The 20,397-nt window shown below is 49.7% G+C and overlaps 1 protein-coding gene across 3 annotated transcripts in view; it reads left to right on the forward strand.

Moving 5' to 3' along the window:
- The window catches only part of qsox1 (quiescin Q6 sulfhydryl oxidase 1), a 275,366-nt gene that overhangs the window by 224,791 nt on the left and 30,178 nt on the right, over positions 1 to 20,397 (forward strand). For all 3 annotated transcript variants that reach the window (XM_085982257.1, XM_085982256.1, XM_085982258.1), the window contains exons 10-11: positions 9,410 to 9,566; positions 19,090 to 19,278. In XM_085982257.1, the coding sequence (XP_085838383.1) occupies positions 9,410 to 9,566; positions 19,090 to 19,278 (346 nt within the window). The remainder of the gene's footprint in view (positions 1 to 9,409; positions 9,567 to 19,089; positions 19,279 to 20,397) is intronic.

Here is a 20,397-nt window from a genome sequence, read left to right on the forward strand (position 1 = left end):
ACCTACATACTAACCTTCTGTGTTTCACGCACCAGGACCCCCAGATCCCTTTGTACTGTAGCACTTTGCAGTTTCTCTCCATTTAGATAATAACTTGCTCTTTGATTTTTTCTGCCAAAGTGCATAACCTCACACTTTCCAATATTATATTCCATCTGCCAAATTTCTGCCCACTCACTTAGCCTGTCTATGTCCTTTTGCGGGTTTTTTATGTCCTCCTCACTCACTGCTTTCCCTCCCATCTTTGTATCGTCGGCAAACTTGGATATATTGCACTTGGTCCCCGCCTCCAAATCATTAATATAGATTGTAAAGAGTTGGGGTCCCAGCACTGACCCCTGCGGAACACCACTAGTTACTGATTGCCAACCCGAGAATGAACCATTTATCCCAACTCTCTGTTTTCTGTTAGATAGCCAATCTTCCACCCATGCCAGTATATTACCCCCAAACCCGTGATTTTTTATCTTGTGCAGTAATCTTTTGTGTTGCACCTTGTCAAATGCCTTTTGGAAGTCCAAATACACCACATCCACTGGTTCCCCTTTATCCACCCTGTTTGTTACGTCCTCAAAGAATTCGAGAAAATTTGTCAAACATGACTTCCCCTTCATAAAACCATGCTGACTCTGTCCGATTAAATTATGCTTATCCAAATGTCCTGTTACTGCTTCCTTAATAATGGACTCCAACATTTTACCAACCACAGATGTTAGGCTAACTGGTCTATAGTTTCCAGCCTTTTGTCTACTTCTCTTTTTAAATAAGGGCGTTACATTAGCAGTTTTCCAATCTGCCGGGACCTTTGCTGAGTCCAGGGAGTTTTGGAAAATTACCACCAATGCATCCACAATACCTACCACTACTGCTGTCAAGACCCTAGGATGTAAGCCATCAGGTCCAGGGGATTTATCCGCCTTAAGTCCCATTATCTTACCAAGTACCATCTCCTTAGTGATTTTAATCGTGTTTAGCTCCTCCCCCCCTATAGTCCCCTATTTGTCCAGTGTTGGGATATTTTTAGTGTCCTCTACCTGTAAAGACTGATACAAAATATTTGTTCAGCGTTTTTGCCATCTCCATATTCCCCACTACGAATTTCCCGGTCTCGTCCTCTAAGGGACCAACATTTACTTTAGCATCCCTTTTTCTTTTTATATAACTATAGAAACTCTTGCTATCTTTTTTTATTTTTTGCTAGTTTACTTTCATAATCTATCTTCCCTTTCTTAATTAGTCTTTTAGTTATTCTTTGCTGGCTTTTAAATGCTTCCCAATCTTCTATCCTCCCACTAGATTTGGCTACTTTATATGCCCTTGTTTTCAGTCAGATACTATCCTTTATTACTTTACTTAGCCACGGGTGGCTGTCTTTTCTTTTACGCCCCTTTTTCCTCAGTGGAATATATTTTTCTTGAAAGTTGTGAAATATCTCCTTGAATGTACACCACTGCTTATGTATTGTCTTACACCTTAATCTATTTTCCCAGTCCACTTTAGTCAACTCTGCTCTCATACCTTCATGGTCTCCTTTATTTAAGCTTAGTACGCTGGTTTGAGATCTAACTCTCTCACCCTCCAACTGAATTTGGAATTCAACCATGTTATGGTCACTCATTCCAAGGGGATCCTTTACTAGGACATTTTTTATTAATCCTGTCTCATTACACAGGACCAGATCTAAGATTGCCTGCCCCCTGGTTGGTTCAGTAACATACTGCTCAAGGAACCCGTCCCTAATGCACTCTATGAACTTTTCCTCAAGGCTGCCCTGCCCAAGTTGATTTGTCCAGTCAATATGAAAGTTAAAATCTCCCATGATTATAGCTGTTCCCTTATTACAAGCCCCAACTATTTCCTGATTTATACTCCAACCAACAGAGTTGCAACTGTTAGGAGGCCTATAGACTACACCCACTAGTGACTTTTTCCCCTTATTATTCCTTATCTCTACCCAAACTGTTTCACTATCCTGATCCTTTGACCCAATATCATTTCTCACTATTGCAGTGATTCCTTCCTTTATTAACATAGCCACCCCACCTCCCTTTCCTTCCTGCCTGTCCTTCCTAATAGTCAAATACCCCTGGATGTTTAGTTCCCAGTCATGGTCACCTTGCAGCCATGTTTCTGTAATGGCCACCAGATCATACCCATGTGTAGTTATTTGTACCGTCAACTCGTCTATTTTGTTACGAATGCTGCGTGCATTCAGATAAAGAACTTTTAAATATGTTTTGTGACAATTTATTCCTGCTTTTACCCCCTTTACTACTTTACCTTTATCTTTATATATTCTGTCCCTTCCTGACACGCTCTGGTTTTTAATTCCCCCACTGCTACCTTGCTCTATTGCCTTCTCCGCTGACATTTTTATTTTTCGCTCTCTTGAAACCTCCCTCCCCACTAATTAGTTTAAAGCCCTCTCTACAGCCCTAGTTATTCGATTCGCAAGGATGCTAGTCCCAGCATTGGCCAAGTGAAGTCCGTCCCAACGGAACAGCTCTCTCCTGTCCCAGCACTGGTGCCAGTGTCCCAAGAAGCAAAACCCATTTGTCCCACACCAGTCTTTGAGCCACGCATTTAACTCCCTCATTTTATTTGTCCTAGCCAAATTTGCACGTGTCCCGGGTAGTAATCCAGAGATTATTACCCTTGTGGTTCTTCTTTTTAATTTGGCCCCTAGCTGCTCAAACTCCCTCAGCAGAACCTCTTTCCTTGTCCTATCTATGTCGTTGGTACCAACATGGACCACGACAACTGGATCCTCCCCCTCCCACTCCAAGTTTCTCTCCAGCCCAGAGGAGATGTCCTTAACCCTGGCACTGGGCAGGCAACACAACTTCGGGACTCTCGCTCTCGGCTGCAAAGAACCCTATCTATCCCCCTAATGATACTATCCCCTACCACTACAACATTTCTTTTTACTCCCCCCACTTGAATGGCCCCTCATTCCACGGTGCTGTGGCCAGGTAGCTCATCCTCCCTGCAGTCCCCGTTCCCGTCCTCACAGGGAGTAAGAGCCTCGAACCTGTTGGACAAGAGCAAGGGCTGCGACTCCTCCAACACTACCTCCTGGATCCCCGTACCTGCCTCACTCATAGTCACACCCTCCTGTCCCTGACCATGGACTACATCTGAATTAGTTAATCTAATTGGTGTGACTAGAAGAATGGGAGGTGATCTCATTGAAACATACAAAATTCTTACAGGGCTTGACAGGGTAGATGCAAGGAGGATGTTTCCCTTGGCTGGGGAGTCTAGAACCAAAGGTCACAGTCTCAGAATAAGGGGTTGGCCATTTAGGACTAAGATGAGGAGAAATTTCTTCACTCAGAGGGTGGTGAATCTTTGGAATTCACTAAACCTGTGGAGACTCAATCATTGAGTATATTCAATACGGAGATTGATAGATTTTTTAATATTAAGGGAATCAAGAGATGTGGGGATAGTGCAGGAAAGTGGAGATGAGGTAGAAGATCAGCCATGATCTTATTGAATGGCGGAGCAGACTCGACGGGCCATATGGCCTACTCCTTCTCCTAATTCTTATGTTTTAATGTTCTTATGAATTTCACTGTTTGCTGAAATAGCTTAGGCCACTCAGTTATACTAACAATCACAGTTCAAGAGGTTAGCCTTGCCAGCATTGCCCACATCTGGAAAACAAATAAAAAGAGGTCACGATATTGGTGGAGCCGCCCACATTAGTGCAATGGTTATATTACTGGTCTAGTAATCCAGAAATGTGGGCTAATAATCCAGGGAATGTGAGTTCAAAACCCACCATGGCAGTTTGAGAATTTGAGTTCAGTCTTTTTAAAATCTGGGAATAAAAAGCTGGTATCAGTAAAATTCAGAAGCTATCGGATTGCCGTAAAAACCCAACTGGTTCACCAATGCCCTTCAAGGATGGACTCCTGCCATCCTCACCCAGTCTGGCCTATATGTGACTCCAGTCCCCCACCAATGTGGTTGACTCTAACATCCCCTCTTAAAGTGGCCTAGCTAGACACTCAGTTGTATCAAACTCACTGCAAAGAATGCAGACTGCAGCAGGTCAAGAAAAAGGCCCAACACCACCTTTTCAGGGCAACTAGGGATGGTCAATAAATGCCGGCCTTGCCTGCAACGCCCACATCTGGAAAATGAAATAAAAAGGAAGACACATACTTAGCTCCCCGGTGTGTATTCTATTGTAATTAAGTTGTCGCAGAGCTGCTTTCTGTGGCAATGTTACCTTTTGAGTGCAAACATTGCAAGGTTTTAATCTTTAGAAGGAACATCGTAAACATCGATTGGAAGGGATTTACTTATGGCTTGGTATCAGTTGCTTTATGTGTAATGTATGTACCTTTAAGGGGGGAACTACTTTCTACAGCTCATGTATACTGTAGTACCGGCAGTGACCACACCTGTATATAACGCTGAGTAGTAATCTGTTGTTTCAGTTGCAGTTTGAACCACGTTGAGTAAACACCTGTTGTACCATTCTCTGCAGTCCTTTTCTTATTATTACACGGACGTAACAGTGGCGACGAGCAAGTTCGAACCAACCTGCAACTCTGCATCACCTTCCAGGGATTCGCTCCTGGAGAACAGTGGAAGAAGGTCGAGTCCAGAAGCACGGGTGTCGACCACGGGCAACCACCCAGTCATCCAGCGGAGATTTCAGCATTGCAGGGGAGGCTGTCGAGAGCCAGGCTTGGTTTTCCAGTCATGGTGGTCCAGCGAAACGGGCTGGCAAAAGGTACTGCCCAGACCCTTCCCGGACAGCGACGGCCTAGAGCCCGACCGAGCGGCACAGAAAAAGGCCGAGCAGCGTCGACGGGGGAGCGAGAGAGGGCAGAGCTCACAGGGTGCAGCCGGTGTTCAGGACCGAGCGGCGTCAACGGGGGAGAGATGCGAGAGAGAGCAGAGCGCAGCCGGTGATCAAGGGCCGAGCAGCATCAACAGGGGAGAGAGGCGGCAGGAAAACGCGAGGCGCTGCCATTGCCACGAGGACCGCAGAGAGCGGCGTTGGCAGCAGCGCGGGAGACGCCATTTTAAGCCGCAGCGGGGAAGAAAGGAAAGCGTGGGAGACGCCATTTTAAGCCAGTCTAACCACACCCAAAAATGCCGAAGAGTGGCAGTATCACAGCGTTCGACAATGAAGTCGAAGATTGGACGACATATGTCGAACGCATAGAAGTATACTGCAAGGCGAATGAAGTGCCAGATGACAAGAAAGCGCTGGTATTGTTGAATTCAATGGGTGCAAAAACGTATGGCTTACTACGAAACCTAGTAACCCCAGAGAAGCCAGTAGAAAAGAATTTTGAAATCATAGTGTCAATCCTACAGGACCACTTAAACCCCACACCGCTGCTGATAGCAGAAAGATTTAAGTTTCACAAAAGGACCCAGCATAAAGATGAAAGTAATGCTGAGTATTTAACGGAACTGCGCAAGCCATCGAAACACTGCCAGTTTGGAAGGAACCCAGAAACGGCTTCTATCAGAAAAGGATCTTACGCTGGACAAGGCTTTCAGCATTGCAGTATCACACGAAGCAGCAGCACGGGGCGCCGCAGAGATACAACGGAGTCGGCAGGGATATGGGCTCCGAGCTAACCGCCCCAAATGCGAGTTTTTCAGAAAACAGATCTCGTATTGTGGCCACGTTATCGATAAAGAGGGGTTACATAAGTCCTCAGAGAAGATTGAGGCAGTAGTCAAGGCTCCAGCACCGGAAAATGTGTCACAACTGAGGTCGTTCCTCGGGCTGGTAAACTACTACCATAAGTTCTTGCCAAATTTGTCTACAGTACTACACCCACTGAACACCCTACTGCAAACTGGGGTGCCATGGAAGTGGAGTGACGAATGTAGACGAGCTTTCCAGAAGAGCAAAACACTAATCACATCGAAAGAGGTATTGGCCCATTACAACCCGGCATTACCAATTCGGTTGGCATGTGATGAGTCACCCTACGGCATTGGAGCGGTGCTGTCGCACAAATTCTTGGACGGCTCAGAGAGGCAAATAGCCTTTGCGTCATGATCACTAACCTCAGCCGAGCGTAACTATGCCCAGATTGACAGGGAGGCCCTCAGCCTAGTGTGGGGAGCGAAAAACTTCAATCACTATCTGCACGGGCAGAAATTCACCTTGCTGACTGATCACCAGCATCTTGTCTCCATTTTTAATCCGAAGAAGGGCGTTCCGGTGATGACTGCGCAACGACTAAAAAGATGGTCACTTTTTCTAGGGGCGCACCACTATGAGATTGAATATAAGGGCTCGAAACAACATGGAAATGCTGATGGGCTATCACGCCTGCCACTGCCTACTGCGGAGGAAGCACCAGCAGTGGATCCTGTCGAAATATTCCATTCGACTATAGTTGAATATCTACCGGTAACTAACGCTTGTATCGCAAAGGAAACCCGAAATGACCCGACACTGTCTCGGGTATATGATTTGACGGTGAAGGGATGGCCAGCACATGGCGACTCACTGTTGCCAGCATTCTCGACAAGGAGAGAACAGCTGTCAGTGTGCCGGGGGACCTTGATGTGTGGATCCCGAGTGGTAATTCCACCCAAGTTACAGGATAGAGTGCTCAATGAGCTTCATGAGGGTCATCTGGGAGGGGCAAAAATGAAAAGCCTAGCCAGGGCTTATGTGTGGTGGCCGGGAATCGATAAACAAATCGAGGACCTGACAAAGAGCTGCTCAGGATGCCAGAAAGTCCAAAATGCACCACCACAGGCCCCTCTACACCCATGGGAGTGGCCCTCATCTCCATGGCAACGGGTGCATATTGATTTTGCTGGTCCATTCATGGACTCAATGTTTTTAGTAGCCATGGATGCGCACTCGAAATGGCCTGAGGTCATCAAAATGTCCTCCACCACCACGGAGAAAACTATTGCAGTCCTACGGACCATTTTTGCCAGGAATGGCTTGCCAGAACAGATTTGCTCCGACAACGGACCACAGTTTGTGTCCGAAGAGTTCCGGAGGTTCTTGAAAAAGAATGGGGTAAGGCATTACACATCCGCCCCGTATCATCCAGCCACAAATGGATTGGCTGAGAGGTTCGTACAAACCTTTAAGAAGGCAATAAAGGCTATGTACAATGACAACATTCCGCTGCAGCACAAGGTGGACAATTTCCTGTTCGCCTACCGGAATGCGACACATGCAGTCACCAACCAGGCCCCAGCCATGATGTTCTTTAACCGAAGGTTAAGATCTCGCCTGGATTTGGTCAGACCAAACGTACGAAGAGATTTTGAGAGTAAGCAATTCCAGCACATCCATGAGAAGTCAACAAGGAGCTTCAATGTAGGGCAACCAGTCTTGGCCCGCGACTACCAAACAGAAAAATGGCAGCCAGGAACGATATGCACACGGCAGGGCCCACTAATGTACACAGTGGACGTTGGGGAGAGCATTGTGAGATGCCATGCTGACCAGATCCTAGAGTCACAGGAACAAGTCAACCCCATGCCTCGCCCATACGTACCTGGTGATGAACCCGACGTACAGGTAGCATCTACCCCAGAAACAGTAGCATCGGAAGCTGATGAACCAACCGACGACAGGGGGCCAGAATTGCCTCCGCACCAAGAGCAAGACACTCGGGAAAGGCGCTATCCAGAAAGGATCAGGAAGCCTCCCCAAAGACTGAATTTATAAATAGACTATTTTCAGCTAATGTTGCATGTTAAAAGTGTTAATTGTAATTAGTTTGATATTTAATTGTTAAATGAGTGTTATGGTACTGTTAATCTAAAAGGGGAGGAATTGTAATGTATGTACCTTTAAGGGGGGAGCTACTTTCTACAGCTCATGTATACTGTAGTACCGGCAGCGACCACACCTGTATATAACGCTGAGTAGTAATCTGTTGTTTAAGTTGCAGTTTGAACCACGTTGAGTAAACACCTGTTGTACCGTTGTCTGCAGTCCTTTTCTTATTATTACACGGACGTAACATTATGTGCACAGCATACACTGATAAAAGAGAACAACTCATTCCCATCTGGTGCTCAATAGCTGTTGTGTGTCTCAGTATCCACTCAATTCTGTATGTAGGGAGCGAATGGAACCCACTCCTGTCTGGTATAGCGTGGTTTATGTGTGTTGCAATCTGAGTTCTTAGATAGTACAATGAGCAGGAGGGAATCATTCACTCTCGTGGTACTGTGTCTGCGAGGCATTACTATACATGGAAAGCATACACTAGCTCTGAGATTGCATCTCACATTTGATGCTATAAGGCATGCATGCATCTCTGTGTGAAACCTTATACAGAGCACACCTGGTAAAAGGAATAATTTACTCCTCTCTGGTGCAGTATTTTTAAGTTCGCTCTAGCATATGTGTAGTACAAGTAAGAGCAAACAACTTGTTGTGGTGCAAAGACGGGTAAATGGAGCTGAGCTGCAAATCAGCCATGGTCTAATTGCATGGCAGAGCAGACTTGAGGGGCTGAATGGCCTACTCCTGTTCCTAATGATCCTATTCAGTTCCATTTGTGATGTACAGCTTTAATTTGGGCCGGAATTTGCAGTCAGAGGCCTACCTCCGGAGTACACTTCTGACCCGATTTTAAAAATCCGAACTTACCTTCAGGCTCTCGGGCTTCAGAGACTTTGGGTGCCGGGCCTGCAGGCATACAGCTGCGTAAAGGCCCACGGATCCCAGGGGTGCAGGCAGTTTGGAAGCATCCCTGGGATCACGTGGGCTAGGTCCTCCAATCAGGAAGGAGGATTCCTAATATGCTTATGGTGATTCCATTTACGAACGGAATCCCCAAAAGCATATGAGGAATCCCCAAATAATTAAATAATTTATACAACTGGAATAAAAATAAATGTTCCCATTTTCCAATTTAATTAAATGTCCCTGCAATGAAGCATTTACAATAAAAATTAAAAATTTTTGAAAAATAATTTTAAACATTTTAATCCGTGCTAAAATTTACATAAACTAATTTTAAATGTTTGTGCATGATGTTTTCTTTAAAAAAAATTAATTTAAGATTTATATTAACCCTTACGCTGGTGAAAGCCGGGCCGACGCTTGCTTTTGGCAGACATAAGGGTTTCATGGGCATTTGCTGGGCAGTAGTTGGGCAAATAGCCCAACTCTGCGCCAGCGAAAGTGATTTTTGGGTCGCTGCGGTAGATTTGTCGAGGGTGAAACTTGACAGATCACAAGTTCCGGGTTTTCGCAGGGCCTTTAACAAGGCTTACGACGGCGTACACAGAGCTTGCACCGTCATCGGCACCACAAAATCCGGGCCACTGTGTCTGAGTGTCAGCTTCTGTACATGTTTGTGTGTAGAGAGTGTACCAAACATGTTCTGAAAGTGTCAAAATCACATCAGTATTAATTTTGTTCTTTGTTTCCTAGATAACTGGGGCCTTGTTACCAGATGGAGTGAATTGGGTGGGTTGCCGCGGCAGCAGGCCGCAGTTCCGAGGTTACCCATGTTCCCTCTGGACTCTGTTCCACCTCTTGACGGTGCAGGCTGCAAAACACAACGAATCAGCGGCACTCACGGGAAAAAGTAAGGCTTCATCTTTCTATGTTTTGTTATATGTCATCTATCTCCTATCTTAAAAGGTAAAGTTAATTGTATGGGTGACTGCCATTGTGATCTGTCTTCGCCCATAGAGTTCCTTCAGATTTGTTAAAAGATAACAGATTTTTAGTTCTAGTTTTGGAAAAGCCATTATTTATAGACCTCATCTATGGAGTCCTGTAAATCGCTTCCCTTGTGCTGGATACACATTTCTTCAATACTAATTTGAGGAAGAAAATGGAACTCCAGGAGTGAGGGAGATTGGAACTGAAATGGAGGTTTAACGGATGACAAGTTCTGAGGAGTGACAATTGTGAGATTTAAAAAGTGTGACATAATTGGAAGCCATGAGACTTCACCACCAGCGCAGAGTGTTTAGAATGCTCAGATTGCAGTTTGGGTGGATCCCTGCTTCTTGCAATGTGCTGTCAGTCACCCTAACCGCTCCACTGCTAGTCATCTTAACCCCTCCACTACCGATCACTCGAACCCCTCCATCGCCAGTCACTCTAACTCCTCCATCGCCAGTCACTCGAACCCATCCATCGCCAGTCACTCGAACCCCTGCATCGCCAGTCACTCTAACCCCTCCACCACCAGTCACTCTAACCCTTCCACCCCCAGTCACTCTAATCCCTCCACCCCCAGTCACTCTAACCCCCCCACCGCCAGTCACTCTAACCCTCCGCCGCCAGTCACTCTAACCCTCCAACCCCCTTCACTCTAACCTGTCCACCCCAGTCACTCTAACCCCTCCACCGACCGTCACTCTAACCCCTCCACACCCAATCACTCTAACCCTCCATGCCCAATCACTCTAACCCCCCACGCCCAGTCACTCTAACCCCTCCACCCCCAGTCACTCTAACCCCTCCGCCCCCGTCACTCTAACCCCTCCAACACCAGTCACTCTAACCCCTCCACCCCCAGTCACTCTAACCCCTCCACCCCCAGTCACTCTAACCCCTCCAACCCCAGTCACTCTAACCCCTCCACCCCCAGTCACTCTAACCCTCCACCCCCAGTCACTCTAACCCCTCCACCCCCAGTCACTCTAACCCGTCCACCCCCAGTCACTCTAACCCCTCCAACCCCAGTCACTCGAACCCCTCCACCCCCAGTTACTCTAACCCCTCCAGCCCCAGTCACTCTAACCCCTCCACCCCCAGTCACTCTAACCATCCACCCCCAGTCACTCTAGCCCCTCCACCCCCAGTCACTCTAACCCCTCCACCCCCAGTCACTCTAACCCCTCCACGCACAGTCACTCTACACCCTCCACCCACAGTCACTCTAACCCCTCCACCCCCAGTCACTCTAGCCCTCCATCCCCAGTCACTCTAACCCTCCACCCCCAGTCACTCTAACTCCTCCACCCCCAGTCACTCTAGCCCTCCATCCCCAGTCACTCTAACCCTCCATCCCCAGTCACTCTAACTCCTCCACCCCCAGTCACTCTAACTCCTCCACCCCCAGTCACTCTAACCCCTCCACCCCCAGTCACTTTAACCCTCCACCCCCAGTCACTCTAACCCTCCACCCCCAGTCACTTTAACCCTCCACCCCCAGTCACTCTAACCCCTCCACCCCCAGTCACTCTAACCCCTGCACCCCCAGTCACTCTAACCCCTGCAACCCCAGTCACTCTAACCCCGCCACCCCCAGTCACTCTAACCCCTCCACCCCAAGTCACTCTAACCCCTCCACCCCAGTCACTCTAACCCCTCCACCCCCAGTCACTCCAACCCCTCCACCCCCAGTCACTCTGACGCTTCCACCCCCAGTCACTCTAACCCCTCCACCCCCAGTCACTCTAACCCCTCCACCCCCAGTCACTCTAACCCCTCCACCCCCAGTCACTCTAACCCCTCCACCCCAGTCACTCTAACCCCTCCACCCCCAGTCACTCTAACCCCTCCACCCCCCAGTCTCTCTAACCCCTCCACCCCCAGTCACTCTAACCCCTCCACCCCCAGTCACTCTAACCCCTCCACCCCCCAGTCTCTCTAACCACTCCACCCCCCATCACTCTAACCCCTCCACCCCAGTCACTCTAACCCCTCCACCCCCAGTCACTCTAACCCCTCCACCCCCAGTCACTCTAACCCCTCCACCCCCAGTCACTCTAACCCCTCCACCCCCAGTCACTCTAACCCCTCCACCCCCAGTCACTCTAACCCCTCCACCCCCAGTCACTCTAACCCCTCCACCCCCAGTCACTCTAACCCCTCCACCCCCAGTCACTCTAACCCCTCCACCCCCAGTCACTCTAACCCCTCCACCCCCAGTCACTCTAACCCTCCACCCCCAGTCACTCTAACCCCTCCACCCCCAGTCACTCTAACCCCTCCACCCCCAGTCACTCCAACACTCCACCCCCCATCACTCTAACCCCTCCACCCCCAGTCATAAGAACATAAGAAGAAACATAAGAAATAGGAGCAGGAGTAGGCCAATCGGCCCCTCGAGCCTGCTCCACCATTCAATAAGATCATGGCTGATCTGATCCTAACCTCAAATCTTCTATCACTCTGCATCCACCCGAACCCATGTGATCTTCCGGGAGAGGCGAAAAACCAGATAAAGACCCAATGGCCAATTTGGGAGAAAAAAATCTGGGAAATTCCTCTCTGACCCATCTAGGCGATCGAAATTCTTCCAGGAGATCACTCTGTCCTTATATTTTCCACAGTACTTACCTTCTGTAAAGGCGATCTCCACCCCAGCCAGGAACAGGAATAAAACCATCTCCTGAAATCTAACACAGAATTAGAACACAGTAGGAGCAGAACCAGGCTACACGGCCCCTGGGCCCACTCCACTACCCACAGGGCCATGACCATTCCGAACCTAGACTCATGTCCAATTTCCTGCCCGCTCCCCGTAACCCTTAATTCCCTTGACTTCTAGGAAACTATCTATTTCTGTTTTAAATTTATGTAATGATGTAGCTTCCACAGCTTTCTGGGGTAGCAAATTCCACAAACCTACAACCCTCTGAGTGAAGAAGTTTCTCCTCATCTCAGTTTTGAAAGAGCAGCCCCTTATTTTAAGATTATGCCCCCTAGTTCTAGTTTCACCCTCATTGGGAACATCCTCACCGCATCCACCCGATCAAGCCCCTTCACAATCTTATATGTTTCAATAAGATCGCCTCTCATTCTTCTGAACTCCAATGAGTAGAGTGCCAATCTACTCAACCTCTCCTCATATGACCACCCCCTCATCCCCGGGATTAACCGAGTGAACCTTCTTTGTACTGACTCGAGAGCAAGTATGTCTTTTCTTAAGTATGGACACCAAAACTGTACGCAGTATTCCAGGTGCGGTCTCACCAATACCTTGTACAACTGCAGCAATACCTCCCTGTTTTTATATTCCATCCCCCTAGCAATAAAAGCCAACATTCCATTGGCCTTCTTGATCACTTGCTGCACCTGCATACTAACTTTTTGAGTTTCCTGCACCAGGACCCCCAGATCCCTTTGTACTACAGTACTTTCCAGTTTCTTGCCATTAAGATAATAACTTGCTCTATGATTTTTCCTGCCAAAGTGCATAACCTCACACTTTCCAGTATTGTATTCCATCTGCCAAATCTCTGCCCACTTACTTAGCCTGTCTATGCCCCTTTGCAGGTTTTTTATGTCCTCCTCACTCACTACTTTCCGTCCCATCTTTGTATCATCTGCAAACTTTGATATGTTACACTCGGTCCCCTCCTCCAAATCGTTAATATAGATTGTAAAGAGTTGGGGACCCAGCACTGACCCCTGCGGAACACCACTAGTTACTGGTTGCCAATCTGAGAACGAACCATTTATCCCAACTCTCTGCTTTCTGTTAGAGAGCCAATCCTCCACCCACGCCAGAATATTACCCCCAATCCCGTGATTTTCTATCTTGAGCAATAATCTTTTGTGTGGCACCTTGTCAAATGCCTTTTGGAAGTCTAAATACACTATGTCCACTGGTTCCCCTTTATCCACCCTGTATGTTACTTCCTCAAAAAACTCAAGCAAATTTGTCAAACATGACTTCCCCTTCATGAAACCATGCTGAGTTTGTCCTATTAAATTATGTTTATCCAAATGTCCCGTTACTGTCTCCGTAATAATGGACTCTAACATTTTACCAACCACAGATGTTAGGCTAACAGGTCTATAGTTTCCAGCCTTCTGCCTACTACCCTTTTTAAATAAGGGTGTTACATTAGCAGTTTTCCAATCTGCTGGGACCTTTGCTGAGTCCAGTGAGTTTTGGAAAATTATTCCCAATGCATCCACAATCCCTACCGTCACATCGCTCAAGACCCTAGGATGCAAGCCATCAGGTCCAGGGGATTTATCTGCCGTGAGTCCCATTATTTTACCAAGTACCACTTCCTTCGTGATTTTAATCGTATTTAGTTCCTCCCCCCCGAGAGCCCCCTGTTTGTCCAGTGTTGGGATATTCTTAGTGTCCTCTACTGTAAAGACTGATACAAAATAATTGTTCAGGTTTTTTGCCATCTCCATGTTTCCCACCATTAATTTCCCGGTCTCATCCTCTAAGTCACTCTAACCCCTCCACTGCCAGTCACTCTAACCCCTCCACCCCGAGTCACTCTAACCCCTCCACCCCCAGTCACTCTAATCCCTCCACCCCCCAGTCACTCTAACCCCTCCACCCCCAGTCACTCTAACCCTCCACCCCCAGTCACTATAACCCCTCCACCCCCAGTCACTCTAACCCCTCCACCCCCAGTCACTCTAACCCCTCCACCCCCAGTCACTCGAACCCCTCCACCCCCAGTCACTCTAATCCCTCCACCCCCAGTCACTCTAACCCATCCACCCCCAGTCACTCTAACCCTCCACCCCCAGTCACTCTAACCCTCCACCCCCAGTCACTCTAACCCCTCCACCCCCAGTCACTCTAACCCCTCCACCCCCAGTCACTCTAACCCCTCCACTGCCAGTCACTCTAACCCCTCCACCCCCAGTCACTCTAACTCCTCCACCCCCAGTCACTCTAACTCCTCCACCCCCAGTCACTCTAACCCTCCACGCCCAGTCACTCTAACCCGTCCACCCCCAGTCACTCTAACTCCTCCACCCCCAGTCACTCTAACCCCTCCACTGCCAGTCACTCTAACCCTCCACCTCCAGTCACTCTAACCCGTCCACCCCCAGTCACTTTAACCCCTCCACCCCCAGTCACTCTAACCCCTCCACTGCCAGTCACTCTAACCCCTCCACCCCCAGTCACTATAACCCCTCCACCCCCAGTCACTCCAACTCCTCCACCCCCAGTCACTCTAACTCCTCCACCCCCAGTCACTCTAACCCTCCACGCCCAGTCACTCTAACCCGCCCACCCCCAGTCACTCTAACTCCTCCACCCCCAGTCACTCTAACCCCTCCACTGCCAGTCACTCTAACCCCTCCACCCCATCACTCTAACCCCTCCACCCCCAGTCACTCTAACTCCTCCACCCCCAGTCACTCTAACCCTCCACGCCCAGTCACTCTAACCCGTCCACCCCCAGTCACTCTAACTCCTCCACCCCCAGTCACTCTAACCCCTCCACTCCCGTCACTCTAATCCTCCACCCCCAGTCACTCTACCCCCTTCACTCCCAGTCACTCTGACCCCTCCACCCCCAGTCACTCTAGCCCCTCCAACCCCAGTCACTCTAACCCTCCACCCCCAGTCACTCTAACCCCTCCACCCCAGTCACTCTAACCCCTCCACTGCCAGTCACTCTAACCCCTCCACTGCCAGTCACTCTAACCCCTCCACCCCAGTCACTCTAACCCCTCCACCCCCAGTCACTCTAACTCCTCCACCCCCAGTCACTCTAACCCTCCACGCCCAGTCACTCTAACCCGTCCACCCCCAGTCACTCTAACTCCTCCACCCCCAGTCACTCTAACCCCTCCACCCCGTCACTCTAACCCTCCACACCCAGTCACTCTAACCCCTCCACCCCCAGTCACTCTACCCCCTTCACTCCCAGTCACTCTAACCCCTCCACCCCCAGTCACTCTAGCCCCTCCAACCCCAGTCACTCTAACCCCTCCACCCCCAGTCACTCTAACCCCTCCACCCCCAGTCACTCTAACCCCTCCACCCCCAGTCACTCTAACCCCTCCACCCCCAGTCACTCTAACCCCTCCACCCCAGTCACTCTAACCCTCCACCCCAGTCACTCTAACCCCTCCACCCCCAGTCACTGTAACCCCTCCACCCCCAGTCACTGTAACCCCTCCACCCCCAGTCACTGTAACCCCTCCAACCCCAGTCACACTAACCCCTCCAACCACAGTCACTCTAACCCTCCACCCCCAGTCACTCTAACCCCTCCACCCCAGTCACTCTAACCCCTCCACTGCCAGTCACTCTAACCCCTCCACTGCCAGTCACTCTAACTCCTCCACCCCCAGTCACTCTAACCCTCCACGCCCAGTCACTCTAACCCGTCCACCCCCAGTCACTCTAACCCCTCCACCCCAGTCACTCTAACCCTCCACCCCAGTCACTCTAACCCCTCCACCCCCAGTCACTGTAACCCCTCCACCCCCAGTCACTGTAACCCCTCCACCCCCAGTCACTGTAACCCCTCCAACCCTAGTCACACTAACCCCTCCAACCACAGTCACTCTAACCCTCCACCCCCAGTCACTCTAACCCCTCCACCCCCCGTCACTCTAACCCCTCCACCGCTAGTCACTCTAACCCTCCATCCCCAGTCACTGTAACTCCTCCACCCCCGTCACTCTAACCCCTCCACCCCCAGTCACTGTAACTCCTCCACCCCCGTCACTGTAACCCCTCCACCCCCAGTCACTCTAACCCCTCCACCCCCAGTCACTGTAACCCCTCCACCCCCAGTCACTCTAACCCCTCCACCCCCAGTCACTGTAACCCCTCCACCCCCAGTCACTCTAACCCCTCCAACCCCAGTCACTCTAACCCCTCCACCCCTGTCACTCTAACCCCTCCACTCCCCGTCACTCTAACCCCTCCACCCCAGTCACTCTAACCCTCGACCCCAGTCACTGTAACTCCTCCACCCCTGTCACTCTTACCCCTCCACCCCCAGTCACTCTAACCCCTCCACCCCCAGCCACTCTAACCCCTCCACCCCCGTCACTCTAACCCCTCCACCCCCAGTCACTCTAACCCCTCCACCCCCAGTCACTCTAACCCCTCCACCCCCAGTCACTCTAACCCCTCCACCCCCAGTCACTCTAACCCCTCCACCCCCAGTCACTCTAACCCCTCCACTTTCCGTCACTCAAGGGTAGCAGGTGAGATTGCACTCTCCGCTCCCGTCTGGTTATGTGGGAAGGTGGCAAAAATGACACAGGCCAAAATGGCAACTGGTCACACATGTTGTGCTCTCTCAGCCCCTTCCCTGGAGCATGTCAGCCTGGAGATGGAACAGACAAGCTCCTCCCACAAAAGGAAGCAGCAAACTACAGAGAGAGCATCGATAATACGGTGACATTTTAAGGTGTGGGAGAATTCGATGTGCGAGACTGAGTCTTGGTTGAAATGAGTGAAGCTGATGTTGAATGTGAGAGACTTGCCAAGTGGGAAGTTTATGGGGAGTCATATAGACTGTGGTTTGGGCAAAGTGTTTATGTTCCTCATATTTTAACTGCCATCTCCTCTGTGTTGCGCTCTTTGAATCAGCACTGTCTGTGTTGGCTTACCCAGAACATTACCTTCTCCTGTACACAGCACATCAACAGCCACACTCATGGTGGTGACACGCTAGAGGAAAAAGAAGATGGGGAGGGGTGGGGCAGCTTTTGGGGAAGGTTAAGATGATTCACATTCAAAGGTCAGAATTAATGAATAAACCTGACCTGCAGGAGCTAGGAGAGCAGTTCACAGTGACCTACTTACATGAGGCTTTTGTGAGTCTCTCAGTTACAGAAGTGTCCTGGTTTGAAAGCATTTAAATTTGCTTCTCAAAACCAGATGAATCCTTTTTAAAAAAAAATATTCTTGAGATGTGGGCAACACTGGCAAGACCACATTTTTTGACCATCTCTGGTTGCCCTGAGAAAGTAATGGTGGCTCTATTAATTGAACCGCTGCAGTCCTTGTGCTGATCCTGCTCCCGCAATAGTGTTAGGGAGGGAATTCCAGGATATTAACCCAATGACGATGAAGGAAGGGCGATATATGTCCAAGTCTGTGACTTGGAGGAGAACTTGAAGGTTTTCCCATGCCATTACTCCTTCTCTGTGGGGTTTTTCACAGCAGGTGTGTCCTTGAGACTCCACCAGTACATCAGTTGGTAAATGTGCTTCCAGTGGAGACTAAGAAATAAAGAGCATCAAGATCGCACATTCAGACTCCAGGTTGTGCCAAGTTAGGGCAGCAGTGGGACATTAGAGTTGAATTCAACGCCCCGAACTTCAGCGGCTGGCAATTTATCCATGGTTCTCTCTCCCAACTGCTGCTCGAAGTGTGTGTATATGGATGTTGGGAGGGCAGGAACGGGTTTGGTTCAGAGAGCCACCCCCATCCCCCCTGCCCCACTAAAATTAGCCCACCAACATTGTCTGTCTGGGCTCGCACATGAAGAATGGCTGCGTGAGTGAGATACTGAAGGGTGACTAGCAAAGGGGGGAATACTCAACCCCAGTAAAGGTTGGGGGGGGGAATCGACACCAGCAAAGGGGGGAATCTAACCCAACAAACAGGGGGAACCGACTCCAAAAAAGGGGGGAATCAAACCCAACAAACGGGGGGGGAATCGACCCCAACAAACGGGGGAATCGACCCCGACAAACGGGGGAATCGACCCCGACAAACGGGGGAATCGACCCCGCCAAACGGGGGAATCGACCCCGACAAACGGGGGAATCGACCCCGACAAACGGGGGAATCGACCCCGACAAATGGGGGAATCGACCCCGACAAACGGGGGAATCGACCCCGACAAACAGGGGAATCGACCCCAACAAATGGGGGGGAATCGACCCCAACAAATGGGGGAATCGACCCCAACAAATGGTGGAATTGACCCCTACAAACGGGGGAATTGACCCCTACAAACGGGGGAATCGACCCCGACAAACAGGGGAATCGACCCCAACAAACGGGGGGGAATCGACCCCAACAAACGGGGGGGGAATCGACCCCAACAAATGGGGGAATCGACCCCAACAAATGGTGGAATTGACCCCTACAAACGGGGGAACTAACCCCTACAAACGGGGGAATCGACCCCGACAAACAGGGGAATCGACCCCAACAAACGGGGGGGAATCGACCCCAACAAACGGGGGCGGAATCGACCCCAACAAACGGGGGAATCGACCCCAACAAATGGGAGAATTGACCCCTACAAACGGGGGAATCAGCCTAAGCAAAGAGTGGAGGTGACCCCTGAGCTCTCAATGATACCGCTGGCTGCCGCAGAGCAATGGGGGATGAGCGGAACCATTTCTGGGCTCTGGCCTTTCCAGTGATTTTTTCTTTCTCTTCTTCCATCTTCCCCCAGGTGCTCGGACTGACCCTCTGGAGGTTCTTTACACCCTGAGGCGATACGTCAAACACTTCTTCAGCTGTAGGGAGTGCGCCGCCCATTTCGAAACCATGGCAGCGGAATCCATGGATCGGGTCAACAGCTTCGACAAGGCCATCCTGTGGCTGTGGTCACGGCACAATCGAGTCAACAACAGGTTGGCAGGTGAGGGCAAACTGCTGTTGTACCTTAAAAAGTGACCTATCTGAGTGCTCCTTCTTCCCTGTGTGTCTGTGTTAACACAATATTCAAGAAAAGAAAGACCTGCATTTATATAGAGCCTTCATCTAGGGCCTTTCATGACCTCAGGACATCCCAAAGTGCTTTACGGCCAATGTACAGGAAACTTCGCGATATCCGGCACCGACGGGACCGAGCTGGTGCCGTTAGATCAAAACTTTCGGATAGACCAGCGCTATTGTTGAAGGATACGGAGGTTTTCATCTCCGTATCTGACAACAAACACTGTTGCTTAGCAACAGCTTGTAAACACTCGGCCCGTACCTTGGAAGCGTCTCTGAAGCTGTTGCTAAGCTACAGAGACGCTTTCCACAGCCTGACTGTTTAAAAAAATGCTAGGGAAAGAAAAAAAACCTAACAAAACGGCTGCTGATTTCTGCCGTTAGATCGAGGTTTCCGGACATACAACCTCCGGATAAACCAAAGTTTCTTGTAGTACTTTTGAAGTGTAGTCACTGTTGTAATGTAGGAACCGCGGCAGCCAATTTGCACACAGGAAGCTCCCACAAACTGCAATGTGATAATTACCAGATAATCTGTTTTTTAATGATGTTGGTTGAGAGATAAATATTGGCCAGGACACTGCGGAGAACTCCCCTGCTTTTCTTCGAAATAATTCCATGGGATCTTTTACATCCACCTGAGAGAGCAGCCAGGGTCCTCGGTTTAACGACTCATCTGAAATATGGCACCTCTGACAGTGCAGCACTCCCTCAGCACTGTACACAAGTGTCAGCCTAGATTTGGTGCTCAAGTCTCTGGAGTGGGACTTGAAACCACCACCTTCTAGTTCAGAGACGAGGGTGCTACCAACTGAGCCACGGCAGAGGAAACAATCCTTGGCTAGAGAGCAGTCATTTCTTTATCGTTTGCATCCAGTTGTCATATAAATAATTGTCGTTACTGGGCACCCCTGAGGGGGGCTGATCGCATCCATTTGTGAGGAGGGATACAGTAGAATATGTGGAGTGAAGGGGTTTGATTCCATTCCAGTGCATCCACTCCATGGCACTGATGTTACTGTGATCAGACTCTCTCGTCTGT

The sequence above is a fragment of the Somniosus microcephalus genome, chromosome 3 (genome assembly GCF_052327205.1).
Source record: "Somniosus microcephalus isolate GS21.2 chromosome 3, FLI_Smic_1.0, whole genome shotgun sequence".
NCBI lineage: Eukaryota > Metazoa > Chordata > Chondrichthyes > Squaliformes > Somniosidae > Somniosus > Somniosus microcephalus.